Source organism: Leucoraja erinacea, chromosome 12 (assembly GCF_028641065.1).
Source record: "Leucoraja erinacea ecotype New England chromosome 12, Leri_hhj_1, whole genome shotgun sequence".
Taxonomy (NCBI): Eukaryota; Metazoa; Chordata; class Chondrichthyes; order Rajiformes; family Rajidae; genus Leucoraja; species Leucoraja erinaceus.
Window position 1 is genome coordinate 818490 of NC_073388.1, and position 26023 is coordinate 844512.

Consider the following 26023-nt stretch of genomic DNA (forward strand, 5'->3'; position numbering starts at 1 on the left):
ATTTTGTCGGGCAGTGTATCAATAGACAATAGGTGCTGGAAAAGGCCATTCAGCCCGTCGAGCCAGCACCGCCATTCAATGTGATCATGGCTGATCATCCACAATCAGTACCCCGTTCCTGCCTTCTCACCATATCCCTTAACTCTGCTATTCCTAAGAGCTCTATCTAACTCCCTCTTGAAAGCATCCAGAGAACCAGCCTCCACCAACCTCTGAGGCAGAGAATTCTACACACTCACAACTCTGTGTGAAAATGTTTTTTCTCATCTCCGTTCTAAATGGCTCACCACTTATTCTTGAATTATGGCCCCTGGTTCTGGACTCCCCCAACATCGGGAACATGTTTCCTGCCTCTAGCGTGTCCAAACCCTTAATAATCTTATATGTTTCAATAAGATCTCCGCTCATCCTTCTTAATTCAAGAGTATTCAAGCCCAGCCGCTCCAATCTAGACAATAGACAGGTGCAGGAGTTGGCCATTCGGCCTTTCGAGCCAGCACCGCCATTCAATGTGATCATAGCTGATCATCCCCAATCAGACCCCGTTCCTGCTTTCTCCCCATATCCCCTGACTCCGCTATTTTTAAGTCCTATCTAGCTCTCTCTTGAAAGTATCCAGAGAACCTGCATCCACCGACCTCTGAGGCAGACAATTCCACACACTCACCACTCTTGTCAGAAAAAGTGTTTCCTCGTCTCCGTTCTAAATGACTTACTCCTTATTCTTAAACTGTGGCGCCTGGTTCTGGACTCCCCCAACATCGGGAACATGTTTCCTGCCTCTGGCGTGCCCAAGCCCTGAACAACCTAAACAGATATATAGTCAGTTCTCCCAACGCGATCTCACCAATTCCTTATGAGGCTGCGGGGTGACTGGGATAGGTTGGTTGTGTGGGTAGATGCTTGGCAGATGCAGTATAATTGTATATATGGGAAGGAATACGGGAAGTTTAAAAACGGAACTGTGTACGATGAATGAAAACAAGTGGTTACCCTGGACCAAGGTCTCTTTCCATTCTGCACATCACTGCGATGTGTTGATGTGGGGGCAGATGGCACTGTTATGTGTTCCAAAATGTCGCAAGTATGTTTACAATTGTGCCCAGCGTGTAAAATGACGATGCACATTGTGGAACTGAATGCAGAAGGCGGGGAGAAGCCGTTCCTATTTGGTGAGTTGTGAAGGAAGTTGTCCTGGGACCAAGGCAGTGGAAGAGATTCAGCAGAAGGTATTGAAACATCCGGATGAAATGGCGTCGTAAACAGATATGAGCAAATAGAAATGGACAGAAAGTGCTGGAGCAACAGAGCCGGGCAAACAGCAGAAGAAGATAGACACACAATGTTGTAGTAACTCGTCAGCGAGTTAGGCGGCATCTCTGGAGAGAAGGAATTGGTGACGATTCGGGTCGAGACTCTTCTTCAGGGTGAGGGGAGAGGGGGACACAGATATATAGAAGGGTAATGTGTAAAAACGACAGATCTAAACAGACGTAGATAAAGAAATGTAGAAGAGTTCATTGCTAGCTGAGGGGGCGGTGACAAGGGGGCAAACAATCAATAAAATTAATCAGAAGGACAGTGCAACGTCGGAGAAATATCCATGGAGAACATGGACAGGTGACGTTTCGGGTCGAGACCCTCTAATGCCTTACATAGAAACATAGAAAATAGGTGCAGGAGGAGGCCATTAGGTCCTTCGATTCTTGGGAAATCAGGACTTTCATATGAAGTAAGACTGGATAGACTAGGCTTGTACTCGCTAGAATTTAGAGGATTGAGGGGGCATCTTATAGAAACTTACAACATTCTTAAGGGGTTGGACAGGCTAGATGCAGGAAGATTGTTCCCGATGTTGGGGAAGTCCAGAACAAGGGGTCACCGTTTAAGGATAAGGGGGAAATCTTTAGAACCGAGATGTGGAACATAATTTTCACACACAGAGTGGTAAATCTCTGGAATTCTCTGCCACAGAAGGTAGTTGAGGCCAGTTCATTGGCTATGTTTAAGAGGGAGTTAGATGTGGCCCTTGTGGCTAAAGGGATCAGGGGGTATGGAGAGAAGGCAGGTGCAGGATACTGAGTTGGATGATCAGCCATGATCATATTGAATGGCTCGAAGGGCCGAATGGCCTACTCCTGCACCTATTTTCTATGTTTCTATGTTTCGAGCCAGCACCGCCACTCATTGTGATCATGGCCGATTGTCCCTATCAACAACCCGTGCCAGCCTTCTCCCCATATTTTTTGACTTCACTAGCCCCTAGAGCTCTATTTAACTCTCTCTTAAATCCATCCAGTGATTTGGCCTCCATTGCCCTCTGTGGCAGGGGATTCCATAAATTCACAACTCTCTGCGTGAAAACGTTTTTAATGACCTCCCTGTTATTCAAAGACTGTGGCCCCTGGTTCTGGATTCGCCCAACACCGGGAACATTTTTCCTGCATCTAGCTTGCGCAGTCCTTTTATAATTTTATATGTTTCTATAAGAATCCCCCTCATCCTTCTAAACTCCAGTGAATATAAGCCTAGTCTTTTCAATCTTTCCTCATATGACAGTCCCGCCATCCCAGGGATCAATCTCGTGAACCTACGCTGCACTGCCTCAATCACAAGGATGTCCATCCTCAAATTAGGAGATCAAAACTGTACACAATACTCCAGATGTGGTCTCACCGGAGCCGCATAGAACTGCAGAAGAACCTCTACTCCTATACTGAAATCCTCTTGTTATGAAGGCCAACATTCCATTAGCTTTCTCCACTGCCTGCTGTACCTGCACGCCAACGTTCAGTGACCGGTGTACCCCCCCCCCTTACCTAACCTAACCCCATTTAGATAATAATCTGCCCCCTTGTTTTGCCGCCAAAGTGGATAACCTCACATGCATCTATATTATACTGCATCTGCCACGCATCTGCCCATTCACTCAACATGTCCAGTTCACCCTGCAACCTCCTAACATCCTCATCACAGTTCACACTGCCACCCAGCTTTGTGTCACCCGCAAACTTGCTAGTGTAGCTCCTAATCCCCTCTTCCAAATCATTAATATATATGGTAAACAGTTGCGGCCCCAACACCGAGCCTTGCGGCACTCCACTCGCCACCGCCTGCCATTCTGAAAAGGACCCGTTCACTCCTACTCTTTGCTTCCGGTCTTAGATTAGATTAGACTTTAGTAATCCCCTTATTCAGGGGAAATTCAGATGTTCTTGCAGCACACTAATAAAAATACAACATAGTATACATGAAGAAATTCAACACCAAACATAAAACATCCAACATCCCCCCACAGTGATTCCCACTGTGGGGGAAGGCACAAAGTCCAGTCCCCATCCTCTTGTCCACCCAAAATCGGGCCTATCGAGGCCTCCACAGTCGCCGCCACGACGCCCGATGTTCTCGCCGGGTGATGGTATTCCGGCGTCGGGAGAACCCCCAGCGGCTTGGGGTGCCAGGAACGGCCGCCTTCCTACCGGAGACCGCGGCTTCCAAGCCAAACAGACCGCGCCGGACGGAGCTCCACACACTCGGCGAGATGTAAGTTCAACGTCGCAGCTGGCCGCTCCACAGAACCGCGGCTCCACAATGTTCTCATCGGTGGTCCCAGCATACTGGAGTTCCAGCGCGGCGACCCAGACAAGGCATCGCCCGCTCCACGACAGCGCTCCAGCGCTGTGCCGCCACCAAAGTCGATGTTCTGGGCAGGGCCCCTCAGGAAAACGTCGTTCCAGGACCCGCTGGTAGGCCGCGAGGACGGGTCGAAGACGCTGCTCGGAGGAAGGCAACCCCTCCGACCAGGTAGGGACTTGGAAAAGCAGTTTCCCCCTCCCCCCCCACCACCCCCCACACATAAAAAGATTAGACCCCCTGACTGTACACTTAACGTACTAAAAATAACAAAAAAGAAGGGGAAAAACGGACAGCTGCAGGACAGGCAGCCGTTCAGGACAGCGCCTCCTCCGGACCTGTCTGCCAACCAATTTTCTATCCATATCAACACCCTACCCCCAATACCATGTGCTCTAATTTTAGTCACCAGTCTCCCGTGCGGGACCTTATCATAGGCTTTCTGAAAGTCTAGATACACTACATCCACTGGCACCCTTCATCCATTTTACTTGTCACATCCTCAAAAAATTCCAGAAGATTAATCAAACATGATTTCACTTTCATAAATCCATGTTGACTTGGAATAATCCTTTTACTGCTATCCAAATGCCCCATTATTACCTCTTTAATTGACTCCAGCATCTTTCCCACCACCGAAGTCAGACAAACTGGGGACCCTGAGATGCAGACCATCAGGCCAGGGGATTTATCATCCTTCTGTCCCATTAGCCTACCCAATACTATTTCTCGCCTAATGGAAATTTATTTCAGTTCCCCTACCCCTTTAGATCCTCTGACCTCCAGTACATCTGGGAGATTGTTTGTGTCTTCCTTAGTGAAGACAGATCCGAAGTACCTATTCAACTCTTCTGCCATTTCTTTGATGCCCATAATAATTTCACATGTGTCTGTCTTCAAGGGACCCACATTTGACCCGAAACGTCACCTATCCATGTTCTCCAGGGATGCTTCCTGACCCGCTGAGTTACTCCAGCACTCTGTGAAACGTCACCTATCCATGTTCTCCACAGATGCTGCCTGATCCGCTGAGTTACTCCAGCACTGTGTATCCTTCTTTGTTTGTACACATAGGAAGTTATTTGGATAAAATTAGGCATGGGAAGATAGAACCGGTCATGCTACAGATCCATATGAACTAATCGTTGACCCGAGCTCCCCCTCACATCCAAAATACCCCATAATAACTGGCAATGATTTTGGATGTAAAGGGATGGGTACTGTGTAGCAAGCGACCCCAGCTCTCCAGTGGGGGATATGTTTTATCATTCTGCTCATTATTACTGGATGGTCTTTAAGTTTAAGGTCAATGCCTTGGAAATAAACAAAACACGGGGTGGAGTTTACTCAAGGTGAGCATGTTTCAGGAGTGGAGGCAAGTGTAACACGAGCCGGGGAAAGACCACAATTACAGGTGCTTCCTGTCAGCAGAAAACAACATGAAACTGGCAACACAATTCCTGCCCCCCCCCCCCCCCCCCCCCCCCCCCCCCCCCCCCCCAAACTCCCCGCCCCCAGTCAGTGAGAGGCACACTCCACGCTGATATTACAGATTATTATACACCATGTCGACATCTATAAAGTATCTTCATGGTCGTGTGTCTGGATCGATCGGTTTTACCCGGTGCGGGTCATTAATGATGAATATTTACCATTTCTTCAAGCGTTTCACTGGTCGCAGGATGTTTCATGAAACCCCTGGCTAGCTGCCACGGCAGAGTTGCAAAGATTATATCAGAGCTGCTGCTGCTGAGAATCATTTCCGCACGGCATTGCCCACACAAACAGCATCGCTGCAGGGAAATACAAACTGAATACTTCAGTCAGTAACAGACAGGATGTGTAGGAAGGAACTGCAGATGCAGGTTTAAACCAAAGATAGAAACAAAAAGCTGGAGTAACTCAGTGGGACAGGCAGCATCCCTGGAGAGAAGGAATGGGTGGCGTTTATGTGTGATGGGTGGGGTCTGAAGAAGGGTCTCGACCCTGAAACTCCAGAGATGCTGCCTGTCCCGCTGAGTTACTCCAGCATTGTTGTGTCTAATAACTGACAGGAACTTGACAGACCCAGCAACATACATGACAATAGTTTAATGGACACAGTACACTCGAGGTACTCAGCGGCTCAGGCAACTTCTCTGGAGAACACAGATAGGTGACGTTTCCGATCGAGGTCCTTCTACTGACAATAGTTTAGTTTAGTTTAGGTTAATAATGGAACACAGAAACAGGCTCCTCGTCCCACCGAGTCCACTGACCACCCGGTCACATTGGTCTATATAATCCCACTCTCTTATCCTTCCCCTACTCACAAGATGTAATTCAAACGTGTCATTCTATAAAACTAATCTGATCAATGGTCAACCTGGATTCGGTGGGTCAAAGGACATGTCTCCATGCTGCATCACTAAACTAAACTAAACTAAACTAAACTAAACTAAACTAAACTAAACTAAACTAAACTAAATAACTATTGTCACGTGCGTTGCTGGGTCAGTAACATGAACTATCCTCAAGATTTCTTCATTAACTGCTCCGATCTCGAGCCTTCATTATATCTTCGGGGTAAAACAAGGGATAAAATGTCATTGAGGAATTTGCACATGTCCGAACATGTTCCTGTCTAATACCACCAATGCTGGCCTCGGCCCGATACCGAACTTGGACTTGGACCCGCCATGTCCTTATCCATAACTATTTTAAAGCTAATATCGCCATGGTGGCTGGTTGCAAACGTCTCGCTCACCGATTCTTCAGTCACTTGCTATTCCCCGCTGGGGGAGGCTTTGCCCCGAATTTAACATCTGTAGTTGCAACGTTACTTGATGTTATTCTGAGGGCAGGTTATACAGGCATTTGGACGGGCAAGCGCTGATTAGGGATAGTCAGCATGGTTTTGTACATTGGAGGTCGTGTCTCACAAATCTGATTGAGGTTTTTGAAGACGTGACCAAAAACGTCGATGAGGGCAGAACTGTAGATGTTGTGAACATGGACTTTAGTAAGGCGTTCGACAAGATGCCACACGGTAGGCTGCCCTGGAAGGATAGATCTCATGGGATCCAAGGAGAGATAGTGAATGGATAGCAAATTAGCTCCATGGAAGGAAGCAGAGGGTGATGGTGGAAGGTTGCTTCTCAGACTGGAGGCCTGTGACTAGTGCTGTGCCACATGGTTCAGTACTGGACCCGTTACTGTTTGTCATCTGCATCAATGATTTGGATGAGAACATACAGGGCAAGATTACCAAGTTTGCTGATGATACAAAAGTGGGTGGTTTTGTAGATAATGAAGATGGTTGTAAAATATCACAGCAGGATCTGGATCAATTGACCAGGTGGGCTGAGGAATGGCCATAGAGAGTATAGAAGTTGGGAGGTCTTGTTGCAGTTGCATGAGACGTTGGTGAGATCTCATTTAGAATATTGTGTTCAGTTCTGGGCAACATGTTACAGGGAGGATGCTGCCAAGCTTGAAAGGGTTCAGAGAAGAGTTGCCAGGATGAGAGGGTGTGAGCTATAGGGAGAGGTGCAGTAGGCTGGGTCTCTATTCCTTGGAACGCGGGAGGATGAGGGGTGATCTCAATGAGGTGCACAAAAGCATGACAGGAATAGATCGGGTAGATGCACAGAGTCTTGCTCAGAGTAGTGGAATTGAGGACCAGAGGACATTGGTTCAAGGTGAAGGGGAAAAAAATTAATAGGAATCTGAGGAGTCATTTTTTTACACAAAGGGTGGTGGGTGTATGGAACAAGCTGCCAGAGGAGGTAGTGAGGCTGGGACTATCCCAACTTTTAAGAAACAGTTAGACAGGTACATGGATAGGACAGGTTTGGATGGATATGGACAAAGTGCAGGGAGGTGGAACTAGTGTAGATGGGACATGTTGGCCAGTGTGGGCGTTGGGCCGAATAGTTTGTTTCCACACTGTATCATTCTATGATTCTGGCTATGACTCTAACCTGTAGGCCCCCAACATATTGCCAAAGGTAGCTTCCCTTAACACACATATGTCAAATCCCACCCATCCCGGCCTTAGACACTATCGCAGTTCCAGTCTAAATAGGGAAAGTTAAAATCCCCCACAGTAACAGCCTATTATCTTTCCAGCTACCTGTCTGAAAACAGGGGAGAGGAACTACTGTCTCCTTAGTTAATAAAGCAACTTCTCCTCTTGTCATCCCACCTCAATCTAAAATAACCCAGATGATACGCATTGATGATTAACCTGGCCCACGACCTGTGGCTCGACACATAGATGATTATTTTTAATTTGGAAAAGGCTAATTTTCCCCTTGATATGCATGTAATCTCTCTAGATTATCCTTGATATTTTCTACCAGAGCTGTCTCATGTCCCCTTTTCACCCTTCTGGTTTCATTCTGAGCTGTGCTCCCCAATTCCCAATACTCCTCTGGGGATTAAATTAAACCCAAGAGCCTCTACTTGACCCACGTCTCCTGCTTGTTCATGACCAGAATCACAATTTACCTCCTCTTCCATAGACAATTTCAACCCATCTATCCCTGGGTACAACGGTAGTTGCAGTAAATATTAGGAGAGTTAAAATCCCCAACCAGGACAACTCTATTACACTTGCATCTGTCTGCAACCTCCAGACATGACCGATATTCTTATTTTTGTTTATTATTATTTGGAGGCCTAGAGTAAAATCTTAACATAGAAACATAGAAAATAGGTGCAGGAGTTGGCCATTCAGCCCTTCGAGTCTGCACTGCCATTCAATATCACCACGGCTGAACATCCAAAATCAGTACCCCGTTCCTGCTTTCTCCCCATACCCCTTGATTCCGTTAGCCCCAAGAGCTATATCTAACTCTCTCTTGAAAACATCCAGTGACTAGACCACCACTGCCTTAACAAGCTGATCCATTTACTAGCTCAACCTACATGGCCTCACTACATGAATCTCCAGTAATAACATCTCAGCCTATGGCCGTGATGTTTTCCTTATTCAATGAAGCAACTTCTTCTGCACATTTGTCCCCACCTCAGTCTGACCTGTAACACATGTAGCATGGAACATTGCATTGCCACACCTGTCCCTCCCTTAACCAAGTTGCTGCAACAGCTGGACGTTGAAGTCACAGGTACCTACCAGGGCCCTGAGTTCATCCGCCTCACCTGTCAGGGCCCAATTTAATCAAACATCTTCAAATATTCATTGTTATGCTATTACATTTTATAAACATAGTGCGGTGGGCTGACTCGAGAATTCGTAGTTTGAAGACTTTGGGGGAAACATTGGGTGATCATGTGATAATTGGGGGCAGTGGGAGATGAGGAATTGGCACAGATTGACCTTTCCAGACTGGCAGGAAAGGAGATGGGCCCAAGATGTCCATGTTTGGGTAGGTTCATTCCCATTGGTTGACTTAATAAGTCTGTAATTCACATCTGACCTTTGAGACAATCTATTGGTTGTTTGGGCGGAAGGGATAATTCCTGTGGAGAAGAAAGTTGTCAAAGCTGCCAAATCAGATCACTGGTGCGTGAGGAGATGTCAGAGGGATAAGTGTGAAATAACCAGCAAACAGCGTCCCTTGACTGTTGGGGTGCCATTGCCCCAACTGTTTGCCCGGAGATGCCGCTGCCGGTGCTGGCGTTGCTTCTACTGTATTGGAACTGTGAGTTATTACTCGTTAAACCTACTCGGTTATCGATCGCCAAGTAGATCAGTGTCAATGTTGTTTTGTAGAATCTATTGACATATTGAGGCGATGAAACGTTGTCTGTCAGCGCTGGGCCCCACACTCTGAATTAGTAGAATGAGGTGAGACTAATAGAAAAATGTAACCTGCATTTTAGAAATGCGACGTAGGACAGTGGTGGATACATGAAGCAGAGGAACGGGTTTATTTTATTCACGTTGGTAGCTATCTCAAAATGCACACATGGACATCAGAGCTTTATTCCGCGCATGCATTGTTTCAGTATGTTGGCTGCTTGTTTATTAATATTCATATTCACTATCAGCAAAACCGATTCCGATTGTTTGGAACCGGATACATTCCCATTGTAGATTTTGGTGAAGCGAATGTAATTTGCATTGGAAGTTACCGCAGATGCTGGTTTAAACCGAAGATAGACACAAAATGTTGGAGTAACTCAGCGGGACAGGCAGCATCTCTGGAGAGAAGGATGGGTGACGATTCCGGTCGAGACCCTTCTTCAGACGGTCTTCTGCACGGTCTGAAAAAGAGCCTCGACCCGAAACGTCACTCATTCCTTCTCTCCAGAGATGCTGCCTGTCCCGCTGAGTTACTCCAGCATTTTGTGTCTATTTGAATGTAAGTTGCAATTGGAAATAGCTGGAATACCTGGAAGTAGCGAACACGTGGAAGTAGCTGCATTATTGATGTTGTCGCTTGAGGATCCAGCACCGCAGTTCCAAATGGATCATTAGCGAGCCTGTTCGAGAACAGTACCGTCATTATTGGAATGCGCTCAATCAGGGAGAGCGGTGAAGCGACTCAGGCAGACTGGCGCACAGACATAAGTTCACCTACTGAGCCGGCACAGATTTGTGGGTGCCTGACATATATCACCAACATCGCTGCTTGTGTACTGCATGGCACAAGTAACTGATTCACTTTAGGATTAGTTTTTAGTTCTTCGAGACACAGCATGGAATCAGGTCCTTCGGCCCATCGATCGCACCTGCTGCCCATTCACTAGGGGCGATTCTAGGGGGCAATTAACCTACAACCCGCACGTCTTTGGGAAGTGGGAGATAACTGGAGGAAAACCCACACTGTCGAAGGGAGAATGTGCAAACACCACACTATTTCGGCATTGGAACAGGGTCATGGCGCTGTGAGGCAGCAGCTCTAAGCTACGCCGCTGTGCCGCCCCAGTTTCAATGGCTTATTCGCTGCAGTATTTTGTTTAATAATATGGTATAAAAATATAATAATTATGCAGTGAAGATAATATTGTGTACTGCCGCTAAATTCATATGATAACTAAATTTGCCAGAAGAGGGATTTTGCTTTGGTAACAATTGCCATCAGTTTATGTCCTTTTACATCAATTATTTCCTTGAATATCTTTTCTCCTCATGCAACATCCCCCCCCACCCCCTCCTCTCTTCCCCCATGCTGGGATGCAGCCCAATCTGTGGATGTAGACATAGAATTTAATGATCGACACGGGGATATGTTTAATATTCCTCCCACACTTTCTCTACCATGAATCGTGCAATATATAGAATACAGTATTTTTTTACATTAGATTAGAAATACAATCCTGTTTAATGTATTTGGCACTTTTAGTAAGATTATTCCCATCTCAATCGTCTATTTTATCTACATTTCAGTGTTTTTCCTAAAGGATGACATAGACCAGTTTCTGATCCTTTGCAGTTTTCATTACATTAGATTGTTCATTAGATTCCTTGTCAAATGCAGCGTTTCCGAATGAGATGTGTTCTGGCCATCACTAGACTTACTTTATACCCTTCAGTTCTCTTCTATATCGGATCAATCTCCCGTTCAAAGGAATTGTCATTTTTATTTTCTTATAGGAATTTCACAAATTACATATTTTACAGTTATAATGGTTTTAAATGTGTGAATCGGCCCCATTTCATGAATTAGGGGCCGGCTGCTGACGCCTTTCCATTTGACGAGACGGCGTTTCTCTTCCCCGCACATTATTTTGCCAGTGTTTATGAAATCTTGACACCAGAATATTCTTGCACTGGCTTCAAATGATTGATTTTGTTCAATGTTGGCGCCCTTTATCCCTTCTCCATTTCTAATCGAACTCAACATCAACAGCTTTTTATCGCTGTGCTGAAGATTATTGGGTAGTCGGGAGGATGAAGCATTGTCGCTGTCTTGAGCTTGAGCTTCTCACTCGGAAAGAACCATCCGAAGACGAGCGTGTAATCATAGGTGAACCCTCTCTGCCCGTGGAAGCTGCAAACAATCAAACAAACTGTTTAATACCGAGTTACTGATATGTACCGAGCTATAGTGAAAAGTTTGTGTTGAGCGCTATCCAGACAAAGACAAGACTATACATGATTGCAATGAAGCCGCCCACTGTTACTGATACGGGATAAAAGATACAACATTTCGTGCAAGTCCGATACAGTCCGTTTAAAGATAGTTCAAACGTCTCCATCGAGATATATGGGAGATCAGGACCGCATTCACCCTCATGAGACAATGGCCCAGTTGCCTGATAACAGCTAGGAAGGAATTGCCCCAGAATCTGGAATGTTGACTTTTCAATTCGGTACTTACCTGGCGGGTGTTTAATGAGCGCAGCAGCGAGTGTATCAGAGGCTGCAAGTTATGGGCTGTGTGAGCCTGCAACCTCAGTTCAAGTTGCATCTGCTGCCGGCTGAGGCGCGAACATATTTCTGTCTCTGATATTGATCGCTGACACCGTTGTGTACACAGCACATGTTATCGTGAAGTAAATCGGGTTAAAGTTCCTATTCACTGGTTTTACAGTACAATATGTATACTTATTTACTGCCTATTATGCCTCCTGGCATGTACGGCAGCAACGAAGGTCCTCCACTCCTTGTTGATTCCTTCAGTTGCTGTTTCTGTAACATATTTGTTTTACGAGGCAGGGTTGTTAGCCCTGTGCTCAACCTCCAATCTGGAGGACCAGTGGATCGCTCTTCGTCTCGCCTCGACCCTTCGACCTGTCCAGCATGGGAGACCCTAACAGGAGACGAATCTCCCGCTGGCTTAGCTCTAGGGGTCACTAAGTCACACAAGTTCCCCGACCACGACAAGGTTGTAATCCAATATGTATAGGCATTGCATTTAATATTATCTAAATATGAAGCTATTCCGCTTTTAAAAAATTCTCATTGCTGTTGACATCAATATTTAACAAATAGTTGGACTAACTCTGGTGGCCAAAGATCCCAAAAGTAAAGTTGGATTTCCCAAGTTACCAATTTTTAAAGCAGGTTATTTTCACTGAAACACAAGACTTTTGTAATTGTGAAGGTTCATTTATTTTTGACTGGTGAACTTTCACATATTGAATATAATGAAAAAGGCCGGCTGGATCCCAAATGTCTCGTTGCATTTCCCTGCAAATTAAACGGTTCAGCAGAATGTAATTTTCACAACAGAACCTTGGTAAAGATGAGATTACACAGGAGTAGTGTGGATGGGTGGTCAGTAGAGAGACGTATGGTGTAGCGGAGAAACAAATTATAAAGAGTTCAGCTCGATGACACTTCATTCGAACTTGGTCAGCATCTGTAATTTGGTTTATTTTTCACGAATTGAGATTTATACTGTGGCGGCACAGTGCCGCAGCTGTCAGAGCCGCCGCCTCACAGGGCCGGAGATCCGAGTTCGATCCTGACTACGGATGCTGTCTGTGCGGAATGCCCCGACATCCCAAAGCCTTGAGGGGTTGCAGGACATTTGGGTCTTGTAAAATGTGTGGGGAGTGTCCGCGAAAGTGGATGACAGAACTCGTGTGAACGGATTATCGATGGTCGGGGTGGGCTCAGAAGGCCGAAGAACCCGTTTGCATGCTGTGTATTTTAATCAATTAAATGTCAATATTCTTGGTTCCATGGTATTCTAGTAAATACGACATAGGGACTGGCAGGTAGCCAGTTTCACGAAGAACGGAAATAGACACAAAAAGTTGGAATAACTCAGCGGGCCAGGCAGCATCTCTGGAGAGAAGGAATGGGTGGCCCTTCTTCAGACATGATAGACCCGGCTTCGCTCTTCAACCTCCTTTTATTTAGCTTCTCTCGGTGTTTCTTGGTGCCCTTCCCTGTCCAGTACCTTGAGTTGTGCTTGAAATGATTCCATCACAATCTAATTACATTCAAGAGCAGAGTTCATGAAGCAGAGGCTCACTTACCAAAAACATATGAGCGCATGTTCTAGATTAATGTACAAAATACTTGAGCTGCACAGTTTTGCTGGTTGGTCGCTTGGAAAGTTTCACATGACTTAGTGCGATTAACTAAGAACACATTTGCACTTTATTTTCAGAACACACTTTGGATTTAATATCGTGTTATACGGGTACACAAAAATCATTCTGCCTTGTAATTCACAAGAAGCGGGAGAGGAAATTAACACCGGTGTTATAGCAAAGCAAATTCACAAGTTGGTTAATAAAGAAATATGATAATATTTGCAGGTTTATATTCCTGACACGTGGGTCATTGTCCATAATGACGGGAAGACACACAATGCTGGAGTAACTCGGCGGGTGAGGCAGCGTCTCTGGAGAAAAGGAATGGGCGACGTTACGGGTCGAGACCCTTCTTCAAACTGATGTCAGGGGAGTGGGGGGGGTCAAAGGTAGAATGTTGGCAGAGACAGTAAGACTGGTGAGAGAACTGGGAAGGGGAATGAAATAGAGAGAGGGAAAGCAAGGGCTATCTGAAGTTAGAGAAGTCAATGTTCATACCGCTGGGGTGTAAACTACCCAAGAATAATGTGAAGTGTTGTTCCTCCGATTTGCGCTGGGCCTCTCACTGACAATGGAGGAGGTCCAGGACAGAAAGGTCAGATTGGGAATGGGAGGGGGAGTTGAAGTGCTGAGCCACCGGGAGATCGGTTAGGTTTAGACGGACTGAGCGCAGGTGTTCAGCAAAACGATCGCCGAATCTGCGCTTGGTCTCGCTGATGTAGAGAAATTGACACCCAGAACAGCGGGTACTGTAGATGAGATTTGTGGAGGTGCAAGTGAACCTCTGCCTCACCTGGAAATAGTTTGGGTCCTTGGATGGAGTCGATGCAGGAGGTGAAGAGACAGGTGTTGCATCTCCTGCGGTTGCGGGGGAAAGTACCCGGGGAGGGGGCGGTTTGGGTGGGAAGGGACGAGTTGACCAGGGAGTTAACCTACTGCCCTTTATCCATTTGCTGGTTCACTTCATTACACTTCCATCTACCTACAGCGGCTGACAAAAGCGAAGTCTCCTCATGAAGCTGCGGCCACGTTGGGATCACCCCTTGTCTGCAGAGGTGTCAACACGCACTAAAGACACTTTCAGTCGGACCATGGTTGTAACTGCTTTGCTGCCCAGACTGAATGTTCCCTTTCATAAGACATCACATGTTCAAGGGTGTGGGAAGGAACTGCAGATGCTGGTTTAAACCGAAGATAGACACACACAGCTGAAATAACTCAGAGGGATCAGGCAGCATCTCTGGGGAGAAGGAATGGGTGAGGTTTTGGGTAGAGGCCCTTCTGAAGAGGAGGCCATTCTTCACCCGAAACATCGCCCATCCCTTCCATCCAGAGACGCTGCCTGTCCCGCTGAATTACTCCAGCTTTTAGTGTCTATCTACGTGTTCAAGGGTCGCGGTTTCACGCCCTGTGGACCTGGATCAGAAACTCTCCGCATGAAATACAATGCGACACTCAGCTTGCTGTTGTTATGGTTTGTCATTTCATGGTCAATAGACCCAGTGAAATCTAATGTTTAAAAAAAACTGCAGATGCTGGAAAAATCGAAGGTAGACAAAAATTCTGGAGAAACTCAGCAGGTGAGGCAGCATCTAGCGGCTGAGGAAGGGTCTCGACCCGAAACGTCGCCTTTTCCATCGTTCGTCGATGCTGCCTCGCCCGCGGAGTTTCTCCAGCATTTTTGTCCTACCAGTGAAATCTAATTCTCGTTTTCCCCTTTCAGGCAGTCCCGGGGATGGCCGAGCCGACCCATCAGGTAATGAATGCTGCGTTATTTTCACGGTGAGGATGGGTGGGGAGCAGCGACCGCGCGATAACAAAGGTCCAAGTTTCTCGATGAGGGGAAGCGGCTGCCTTCAAGCTTCAGTGAGAGGTCCCTGGTTGAACAATCCCTTCGCGCTGTTGGCGGGACCGGGTAACGTTCACGGTTCATCTCACCACTCGGCGCTCAGTGGGCGCTCAGTGGGCGCTGTGTGAACCCCCACCTTGGATCTTTTGTCCTTCACCCTGAGGTTTGGAATCCCCCCTCACGCCTCCAGCCCATAGGCTCTCACTGACAGGCCGGTCACTGCTGTACACAACGCACCGCAGAATGTGTCGGAAGGAACTGTAGATGCTGGTTTAAACCTAAGATAGACACAAAAAGCCCGAGTAACTCAGCGGGACGGGCAGCATCTCTGGAGAGAAGGAATGGGTGACGTATCGGGTCGAGGTCCCGGAACGTCACCCATTCCTTCTCTCCAGAGATGCTGTTGCCTGTCCCGCTGCGCTGTAGAATGTAGCAGCCTCGCCCATCACCCACTAGTTGATCCTGGGATACTGGTGGGCAGCGCTGACCTGTCCACTCCTGGTTTCACCATGACTGCGCGGACTCCAACCTTTCTGGGGCCTGGTCCCAGGCAACATATCGCCAGGGAAGATCGCATGGCCCACGTTGACTGCGGAATGAGGGGCGGGAGAGCGCAGGGTGGCCGCGGAATGAATCCAGTGTAACCTGCGGTGTCGGGTTTTCTGCTGTTTTACAGAAAGTGTGAAGTTACGGCTGGTGAATGGCGGCAGTCGGTGCGCCGGACGACTGGAGATTCACTACTGGAGACGGTGGGGAACAGTGTGGGGCTATGACTGGGACCTGCGTGACGCCGCTGTGGTTTGCCGGGAGCTGGGCTGCGGGGCCGCGCTGGCAGCGCCGAGCTGGGCTCACTTTGGGAAAGGGTCCGGACCCATTGTGACGGGGAATGTTCACTGCAGCGGGAGCGAGAGTGCTCTACGGGAGTGTAGATCAGCACGATGGGGTCACCACAACCTTACCCACGCCTATGATGCCGGCGTTGTCTGCACAGGTAAAACATGCATTCTGTGTCTTCACTCCAGGCGGGTTTGTTGGTTCACAAAATATCCGCAGGTCAAATAACCCGGATTGTCCGTCTTTGTGAAAATGATCCCGATGCTGCCGATGCTTTGGCGGATTGATGGGACGATAGACGCTGTCATTGTGATTTAAAGTACAGATGTACGGTAATATTGAGCATATTTACTCCCCTCACCCCCCCCCCCCCCCCCCCCCCAGTAGGGATCACCAGGTCAGGCAGCATCTGTGGAAGGCGAAAATAAATTAACCCTTTACATGCACAACATTTCATCAGAATTGATGATGGTATTACCCGCCTCAACGATGTCCTCCGGCAACTAGTTCCACAAACCGACCAGCCTTTGTGTATAAATATTGCCCCTCTATGTTCCTATGAAATCTATCCCCTCCCTTCTTAAAACGGTGCCCTCTGGTTCTGGATTCCTCTAATCTGGGTGAAAAGATTGTGCATTCACCCTGTCAGTTCAACACGTGACCATCTATATCTCTATAAGATCACCCCTTTAGTAATCTACTAATATTTGCTTCAACATTGTTCTTGGAAGTTAGTTGCACAATCCTGTGACCCCATCGAATGAGACGATATTTTCCACCAGATGACAATTTATAGCGACATGAATCATTTCTTGTTTCACGCCCCCTCTGTGATCATGGCGGTGGGTTTTGTGTTTATTTGTTGTGTTTATTTGTATAGAATGTACAATAAATATATTGGGAAGGGAGTGCAACTTGTGTTTATAAGATTGAAGACACTGTTTCCTTCTGATTTACAGGACCTCGGAAACCCAGATTGGAGGGAGGAAGTGGTCCCTGTGGAGGGCGGTTGGAGCTCTTCACGGATGGAACTTGGAGTTCATTGTGTGGAGATATGTCCTGGTTAATACCAACTGGTGACCATGTCTGTGAAGAACTGGGCTGTGGGAGCAGAATAGAAGTTTCCCTCTCAACCCACTTCGGAAATGGTTCGGGACCTGTTGTTGGTCAGCGTGGGTGTGGACACAAACGGGACGTTGAAATCATCTGTTCCGGTACAGGCCTTGAACATTTAAAAGCAAATGTCTAAACAATGACATGTGTAGTCTCGCTGTCTGCGGGGTAACAGACAAGAAGGATTCACTTCCTGGTAAAATGGAGGATAACACAACCAGAGTTTGGCTTATTTTGTATGTTACCGGATGTGGAGCACAATTTCAATCACTGGTTCAGGGGAGGTTTATTTGTCGAATATGCAACTACACAGTGAGGATCTTCCTGCACTCCTCACACATGCAGGCGCCGCCATTATTGACACCATTATTCAGTCCAATGTTGTACCTTTGCTCTGTGCAGCTTTGTGTTGTACCTCGGTACGCTTTAAATAATAATAAATCTAAACATAACTGACGTATGGTAAACAAAATATGGTTAAATTGAAATGGAATCATTTGTATTCCTGATACTTTCATGTGTAAACAGTATACACACGGTAGACATGAAGGGGGGAGGGGAATGGTTATAAGTAAATTCACTGTGAACTTTCAGCGATGTGGTGAGATTTACTTCCACTGAAAGACCGACATGTTTGCGTTTGTTACTGGCGATGCTGCAGACAGCGCTGGCCTAGAGACCTGGTGCTGAGAAATATTGTTCACTGGACCACGTGTTGATTTTAACTGTTCGCTTCAGTTTTCATTATTTAGGGCATTTACATGTCCTATCAGTAAATAATGTATCGTTGTAAAGTTTAATTGATTAATCTCTTACAGAATACAAATTATTTAAATATATTCCCAGCGCTTCTGTCTGTGAGCATCAGGGACATTTACAGACAGTGGCAAATAGATTTTTTCCACATAGGTTTTCATCTGAATATGAGATTCCCAAGCGAAGGGGCCGTGGTGGGGTTTGCTGGTGGCATATAATTATAGTGACATGCATTTTACAATCACGGTGCTTTTCACTATATAGATTACAAGAATCTGAGACTCGTATCTGGGGATGGTCGATGCTCCGGACGGATAGAAATCCAACAAGGACCTGCGTGGGGCACCTTGTGCGACGATCACTTTGATTTGGAAGACGCTGCTGTTGTGTGTGAACACCTGAAGTGCGGAGTAGTGACGGCAATCCACAGAAGAGCTCACTTTGGGAAAGGAAGCGGGCAAACCTGGAAACGGAAGTACATGTGCAGGGGGAACGAGTCACGGCTCTGGGATTGCCCCATTTCATCCGGTCAACCGTTCCACTGCTCACATGCAAATGACGTCGGTGTCACCTGTTCAGGTGGGTCCTGGTGAAAGAGCTAATAGTCAAATCTAATATATTTACAAAATCTTATGGAACACAATATGGAGGACAGGTTGTCTTTTTAATAAAGACATGAAGATGGCAGCCTGCGGTAATAACATGTGATTCATTCAAGGCCATAAAGAAGGAAGATTGGAAAAATAGCTGACGCTGCAGAGATCAGTAATAACTTGTTGTTGGATGTGCTTGGTTTGGACCCAGCTTTTTACTCTGTATTCTGAAAGGCTACAGAATCTTTCAATCGTGCCATATTCATACTTGGTAGGTGTGTTTTATTCATAAGAAAAATGTCTAACTAAACTAATTCCTCTTTGTTTTGTGAGCCCGGGGACAGACTGGCAACATTGTACTTCCCGCCACTCCCAGCTGATGATCGATTAATGATTGGCTTGGTTCACCTTTAGCCAGTTTGTTGTTGTGTGCTTTTAAGAAACGAACTTTGCCTAGGGGAAAGTACACTGAGATAACACGCAAATATGGCCTCGGTCCACCATATACATGTCGGCCACAATACGCCGGCCGATGCAAACCTTGCTTTCTCTCTCGCATTCCACGAACACACCTGTTAATTCGCCTGCCCCTGAACTGTACAATATTGATCGTTCGCCAATGTCTTGAGATTACTCCTCTTGCCATAGAGGGAGTACAGAGAAGGTTCACCAGACATGTTCCTAGGATGGCAGCAGTTTCATATGGAGAAAGACTGGATAGACTCGGCTTGTACTCGCTAAAATTTAGAAGATTGAGGGGGGACCTTATAGAAACTTATAAAATTCTTAAGGGGTTGGACAGGCTAGATGCAAGAAGATTGTTCCCGATGTTGGGGAAGTCCAGAACACGGGGTCACAGTTTAAGGATAAGGGGGAAATCTTTTAGGACCGAGATGAGAAAAACATTTTTCACGTAGGTGAATCTGTGGAATTTTCTGCTACAGAAGGTAGTTGAGGCCAGTTCATTGGCTATATTTAAGAGGGAGTTTGATGTGGTCCTTGTGGCTAAAGGGATCAGCGGGTATGGAGAGAAGGCAGGTACAGGATACCGAGTTGGATGATCAGCCATGATCATATTGAATGGCGGTGCAGGCTCGAAGGGCCGAATGGCCTACTCCTGCACCTATTTTCTATGTTTCTATGTTTCTATGTTTCTATGTTTCTATGTTTACACGGTCATTCCGATGAAGCGTCGCCACGCCATGTTGCTATTTTAGAATATTACAATCATCAATCGGGGATCTTGTTCCAAAGCAAACCAGCTTGTTGTTTGGAACGGGCAACTCAAATCGGGGTGTTTAGTGGGCCTGGAGCCCTTTCCCTTGTCTCTGCAGTAGATTGTGATATCGTGAGGTAAAAGGAGACTAGATTACCTGAGCACCTGCTCACATTAATAAATGTACATTCGACATTTCCGGTGGACTGACAATGAAATGCTTCATTGATTTAAGTGATCGATAGAAAATAATTTTTTGCTATTTAAAAAAAAAATATTCGCCATTTACGCGCTCACATTCCAACATAGGCTGTTTGGAAAATAGCGGAGGAAACAACTGGAAATGGTTGGGTCCGAGTCAGTCCGGCGACAGTGACAGGTTGGGACTGGGATAATGATCACAACAACTGAGACATCTTCATGTGTGTGAAGTGTGAGCCCAGCAATTGGTTTATTTACCAGTTGAGGTCCATTGACGTTACCAGCGCACCTTGTTGCCGGTCTAAGTTACGGACTATACACATTGTCATGTAGATTCTAGCCCAGCAGGATGTTTGGAGGGTTTCGAAGGGTTTCGGCCCGAAACGTTGCCTATTTCCTTTGAAGGGTTTCGGCCCGAAACGTTGCCTATTTCCTTCGCTCCATAGATGCTGCTGCACCCGCTGAGTTTCTCCAGCTTTTCTGTGTAACCTTCGATTCTCCAGCATCTGCAGTTCCCTCTTTAACAGGATGTTTGGACAGTTTGGCTGGATGCACAACTAGCCCTGGCAGCTAGTCTTCAATATTCCTGCTGGAATGTTGATTCGTCCATTCCTTTGTAATTCCCGCAGTGCGTTCATCATGGAGTGTTTCATGAAGAATCTTCAACTCTTCCCTGAAGACATGTTTGCAAATTATTTTTCTACCCCGGTGTATCTAATCTTCACTTGACGCGATCTATTCCGCCTCGTGGTCTCATAACACAAATCGAATTATTATTATTATGAACTTTAATGACTAGAATTCCTTTTGCGAGATATTTCAGCCTAGTTTTAACTTTGGTTGTTATAGCCAATAGACAATAGACAATAGGCGCAGGAGTAGGCCATTCGGCCTTTCGAGCCAGCACCGCCATTCAATGTGATCATGGCTGATCATCCCCAATCAGCACCCCTTTCCTGCCTTCTCTCCATATCTCCTGACTCTCCTAATTTTAAGAGCCCTATCTAGCTCTCTCTTGAAAGCATCCAGAGAACCTGTCTCCACTGCCCCCCTGAGGCAGAGAATTCCACAGACTCACCACTCTCTGTGAGAAAAAGTGTTTCCTCGTCTCCGTTCTAAATGGCCTACTCCTTGTTCTTAAACTGTGGCCCCTGGTTCTGGACTCCCCCAACATCGGGAACATGTTTCCTGCCTCGAGTGTGTCCAAGCCCTTAACAATCTTACATGTTTCAATGAGATACCCTCTCATCCTTCAGATGCCCTCTCATCCTTCTATGTTTACATATTGAGTTGCGCTGCCGCAAGTAAGAATTGTATCGTTCTATCTGGGACAATAAAACACTCTTGACTCTCTTAACCCTTGTTCATCAGATGAAAGTTGGACTCCGCGACTGACGAACGGAGGTAGCCGCTGTGATGGGACCGTGGAGATTTATCACAACAAACGTTGGGGGAGAGTACAGGACATTCAGTGGGACCTTCATGACGCCAACGTGGTCTGCAACGAACTAGACTGTGGCGAAGCGCTGTCTGCTTCTAATTCTTCACAATACGGAGAGAGTCACTTGCCTCTCTTTGTAAGTGGAGTTCACTGTAACGGAAACGTGTCGCAGCTCCGGAAGTGCAACTTGACGACATCCCCCTCATTTGCCAATGATAGCGGCGGGGTTGGGGTTCTGTGTTCAGGTAAATCATTCATTTACATGTGGTTCAATTTGGAGGGGAATCTCAAGATCTTTGAGCATATTCCCATGAGTCTCTCCTTCTATTCAATAACAATTGGAAAATAATTATATTCCCAACCACTCGTTCCTTCCTCCCCCATTGCCTATTCTCCCCGCTCCTCCCTCCCTCCTCAACCGCCCTCCACCCATCTCTGACCCCCCCCCCTCCCTTCCATGCATTGATCCCGACCAATGTCCACATCGCTGTTCCACCCACCACTCGCTCCCTCTACCCTATTCTCTAACCCTCTCCGTGGTTGGCTGTGTGTCCACTCTGTGTCTGTGTGTCCACTCCCATCCACCACAACCCCCTCTGTCCTCACTCGACCAGCGCCTTAACATCGTTGTGTATTTCTAGATGTTCTGAGGCCATTATTGGTCATCTACAAATAAACAGAGTTGACATTTGACCAAAGAATGAGGAGCTCTTGACTTGACCAATACGAGAAAATCCTGCTGGAAGTTTTTATTTGCTGTCCAACAGGTCACAAAAAGTTACGACTGGCCGACGGAGGGAGTCCGTGTGCGGGACGAGTGGAGGTGTATTACGCTGGAGTTTGGGGCTCAGTCTGTGACGATTCATGGGATCAGGCTGACGCAGATGTGGTTTGTAGACAACTAGGTTGCGGGAATGCCCTGAAGACCAAACGTTCTAGTGATTGCGGACAAGGCTCTGGGGCGATTTGGTTGGATGAAGTGACGTGTGCGGGTGACGAGTCTTTTCTCTGGGACTGTCCCTCAGCACCTTGGGGTGAACATGACTGCGCTCACAAAGAGGACGTGATGGTCATGTGTTCGGGTAAACTTGCAATCTTCTTGTGAAGTGTTGCCTTGAGGTCAATAGACAATAGACAACAGGTGCAGGAGTAGGCCTTTCGGCCCTTCGAGCCAGCACTGCCATTCAATGTGATCATGGCTGATCATCCCCAATCAGTACCCCGTTCCTGCCTTCCTCCCCAAGGGAACAAGATGATACAAACATTTGTTCCCAAACTGTTCTCCCAATCCTCAGCTTAATAAACGACAGCTTTGTTAACTTCTTCCTTCTAGGCATCTTGCTTCCCTAGGGTCCATAGATGTTGACATTGAACAGGTAGTGTCCGATATAGAAATGCGCATTCTCAATAGACCAGAAATCACGAGCGCACTCTCCTGCCCCCCCCCCCCCCCCCCCCCCCACACACACCCCCACACACCCCCCCACACTACATGTTGTCTAAAGCACCATACGTATCACCAGATCAGGATGTCTTGGTTCATTCAATGACATTCCAACTTGACTCTAGCAGTTGTTCCTTATCCTTGTCAAAATCAAGGAGGCAGTGAAATGAACGGCCAGTGTTCCGCTCCAGCTAACATGTCAGTAACAATTGATGATAATCCGTTAACACAGACGGTGCCAAATATGATACACAATGTGAAAACGTAAGTGAACGTGGTCCGAGGCTAACATGTATTTCCCGTTTGGTGGCCAGAGCACAAAGATATTCGACTGGTGAACGGAGGCCATGACTGTGCGGGTCGAGTGGAAGTGTTCTATAATGGTTCATGGGGAACTGTGTGCTCGGTACACGTGACCTCAGTGGATGCCGTATTGATGTGTAAACAGTTACAATGCGGACCCCTGCAGCGTATTCGATTCGGCTCTCAGCAATACGGATCGGGATCGGGTTCCATTTGGTTCAATGGAATGGCGTGTGGGTCGCACGAGTCGTCGCTTTGGGAGTGCCCGGCCAACCCGAGTGATGATCACGACTGCAGACATTCGATGGACACTGGAGTTGTTTGTTCAGGTAAAACCACGAGCACCTCAGCGTGCGCGCGGCGTTCCCCATTTCAAATAATGATGTCCTCTGAATTAAATTAAACCATTTCCATTCTCCACAGACACCAACGTGCCAGAGAGACCAAAGGACTGTTTCACGGAATCCCCAACTGCGCATGCCCGTTCACCAGGTACTTCTTATTCCCTATGACGTGAACAGCCTAAAGTTGTGGGACAACCTGTTCTATTTGATCTTATTAGATTGTGCACGCTTGGTTAATTGCATTGGTCGAAACAGGGCGGACCACGTGAAGGTTGCAATCTCCCTCCCCAGCAGGTACATAATGTTCCCGGACAACATCTCTGGAGAGATGGAATGGGTGACGTTTTGGGTCGACTGTTTCAAATCGAACAAAATGCTGGAGTAACTCAGCGGGACAGGCAGCATCCGTGGAGAGGAGGAACGGGCGATGTTTTGGGTCGACTGAAGAAGGGCGTCGACCGAAATGTCACCCATTCCTTCTCTCCAGAGATGTTGCCTATCCCGCTGAGTTACTCCTGCAATTTGTGTCTACCTTCGATTTAAAGCGGCATCTGCAGTTCTTTCCTACACATAATGTTTACCTGTTGTAATGTTTACCTGAATCTGTTTGGCTGTTTTGGCACTAAATATATAATATTTGATTCTCTTTGCTAGAACCCGGACAGGAGTTGCGCCTGGTTGGAGCTGAGAGCAGCTGCTCGGGGAGGGTGGAAATATTCACCAATAACAGCTGGGCCACGGTGTGCGATGACTCTTGGGACAAGGCGGATGCTCATGTTGTCTGCAGGCAGTTGCGCTGCGGCCCCGCTCTGTCGGCCCCGGTGGGGGGCGCCTTTGGTCAGGGTGACGGGGTGATCTGGCTGGATGAGGTGAAATGCACGGGCAGTGAATCCTTTCTCTCCGACTGCCTTTCCTCGCCGCCGGGTCAGAACGACTGCACTCACAAGGAAGATGCCGGTGTGGTTTGTTCCGGTGAGAATCTCCTCTATCTGCTTCCGCGGCATTTGGCTGTTTTTAAATATATTGGTATGGATTTTGCAGATATTGTGGAATAAAGATCTGACCATGTTTCTGTCGTCGTCTCCACAGATCCGGAGTTGTCTCCTCGTGACTATTCTTCATCGCGTTCTGTAAGTGTTGGTAATATGAGGTTATTTTTATTAACCCTCTATGTGGTCATGGGTTTCATAATATTTCTCGGAACCTTATCCAACATTATCGCGCTCCTCGTAATTCACATAATTCCATCAAACCCCATTCATTTCGGTCACTATTTACACCAGGATTATCCCATCAAATGTTGGGGTGCACAAGTGAGACACACAGCATGTGCCACGCCGCCTTTTATTGAGTCATAGAGTCATTGACTCTTCTCTAGTGCAATAGACAAGACAAATATTTGGGAATGTGGAAACAAAGAACTGTAGATACTGGTTTATACCAAAGATGGACACAACATGCTGGAGCACCTCGGCTGATGAGGCAGCATCTCTGGGGGGAAAAATGTTCCTCCCTGCCCCTTGTACATGATTCCTTGTTTATGTACACACTTTCCCAACAATCTTGTTCATTCATTTAAAAAAAACGTATTCATTAATTAATTCATTCACAAGATAGAACATAGAACAGGACAGCACATGAGCAGGCCTTTCGCCCACCAATGTCTTGGCCAATAGGAGCCAAAACCAACTGCTATCTAACTGCACATAATTAATATCAATGCATATCTGTGTACCTATCAATAATAAGGTAGATGCCACTATCATTTCTCTCTCAACCACCAATCCTAGCCGTGCGTTCCAGACATTTACGACCTTCTGGCAGAATCGTTGCCTTCATACATCTCCTTTAATTCTCCAACATCAGGAGCAATCTTCCTGCATCTAGCCTGTCCAACCCCTTAAGAATTTTGTAAGTTTCTATCAGATCCCCTCTCAATCTCCTAAATTCTAGAGAGTATAAACCAAGTCTATCCAGTCTTTCTTCATAAGACAGTCCTGACATCCCAGGAATCAGTCTGGCGAATCTTCTCTGCACTCCCTCTATGGCAATAATGTCCTTCCTCAGATTTGGAGACCAAAACTGTACGCAATACTCCAGGTGTGGTCTCACCAAGACCCTGTACAACTGCAGTAGAACCTCCCTGCTCCTATACTCAAATCCTTTTACTATGAAAGCTAACATACCATTCGCTTTCTTCACTGCCTGCTGCACCTGCATGCCTACTTTCAATGACTGGTGTACCATGACACCCAGGTCTCGCTGCATCTCCCCTTTTCCTAGTCAGCCACCATTTAGATAATAGTCTGCTTTCCTAAAATGCCTAGTCCTGCACCTATTGTCTATTGACACGG

General features: G+C 46.7%; 1 protein-coding gene across 1 annotated transcript in view; it reads left to right on the forward strand.

Moving 5' to 3' along the window:
• The first annotated feature begins 1114 nt into the window (after positions 1 to 1114).
• Positions 1115 to 26023, forward strand: part of LOC129702399 (deleted in malignant brain tumors 1 protein-like) — a 29631-nt gene continuing 4722 nt past the window's right edge. Inside the window, exons 1-11 of the mRNA XM_055644176.1 lie at positions 1115 to 1172; positions 15299 to 15357; positions 16064 to 16415; positions 17218 to 17472; positions 18392 to 18706; positions 21509 to 21823; positions 22346 to 22660; positions 23337 to 23654; positions 23749 to 23817; positions 24324 to 24641; positions 24759 to 24799. Of these exons, the coding sequence (XP_055500151.1) occupies positions 1115 to 1172; positions 15299 to 15357; positions 16064 to 16415; positions 17218 to 17472; positions 18392 to 18706; positions 21509 to 21823; positions 22346 to 22660; positions 23337 to 23654; positions 23749 to 23817; positions 24324 to 24641; positions 24759 to 24799 (2415 nt within the window). The remainder of the gene's footprint in view (positions 1173 to 15298; positions 15358 to 16063; positions 16416 to 17217; positions 17473 to 18391; positions 18707 to 21508; positions 21824 to 22345; positions 22661 to 23336; positions 23655 to 23748; positions 23818 to 24323; positions 24642 to 24758; positions 24800 to 26023) is intronic.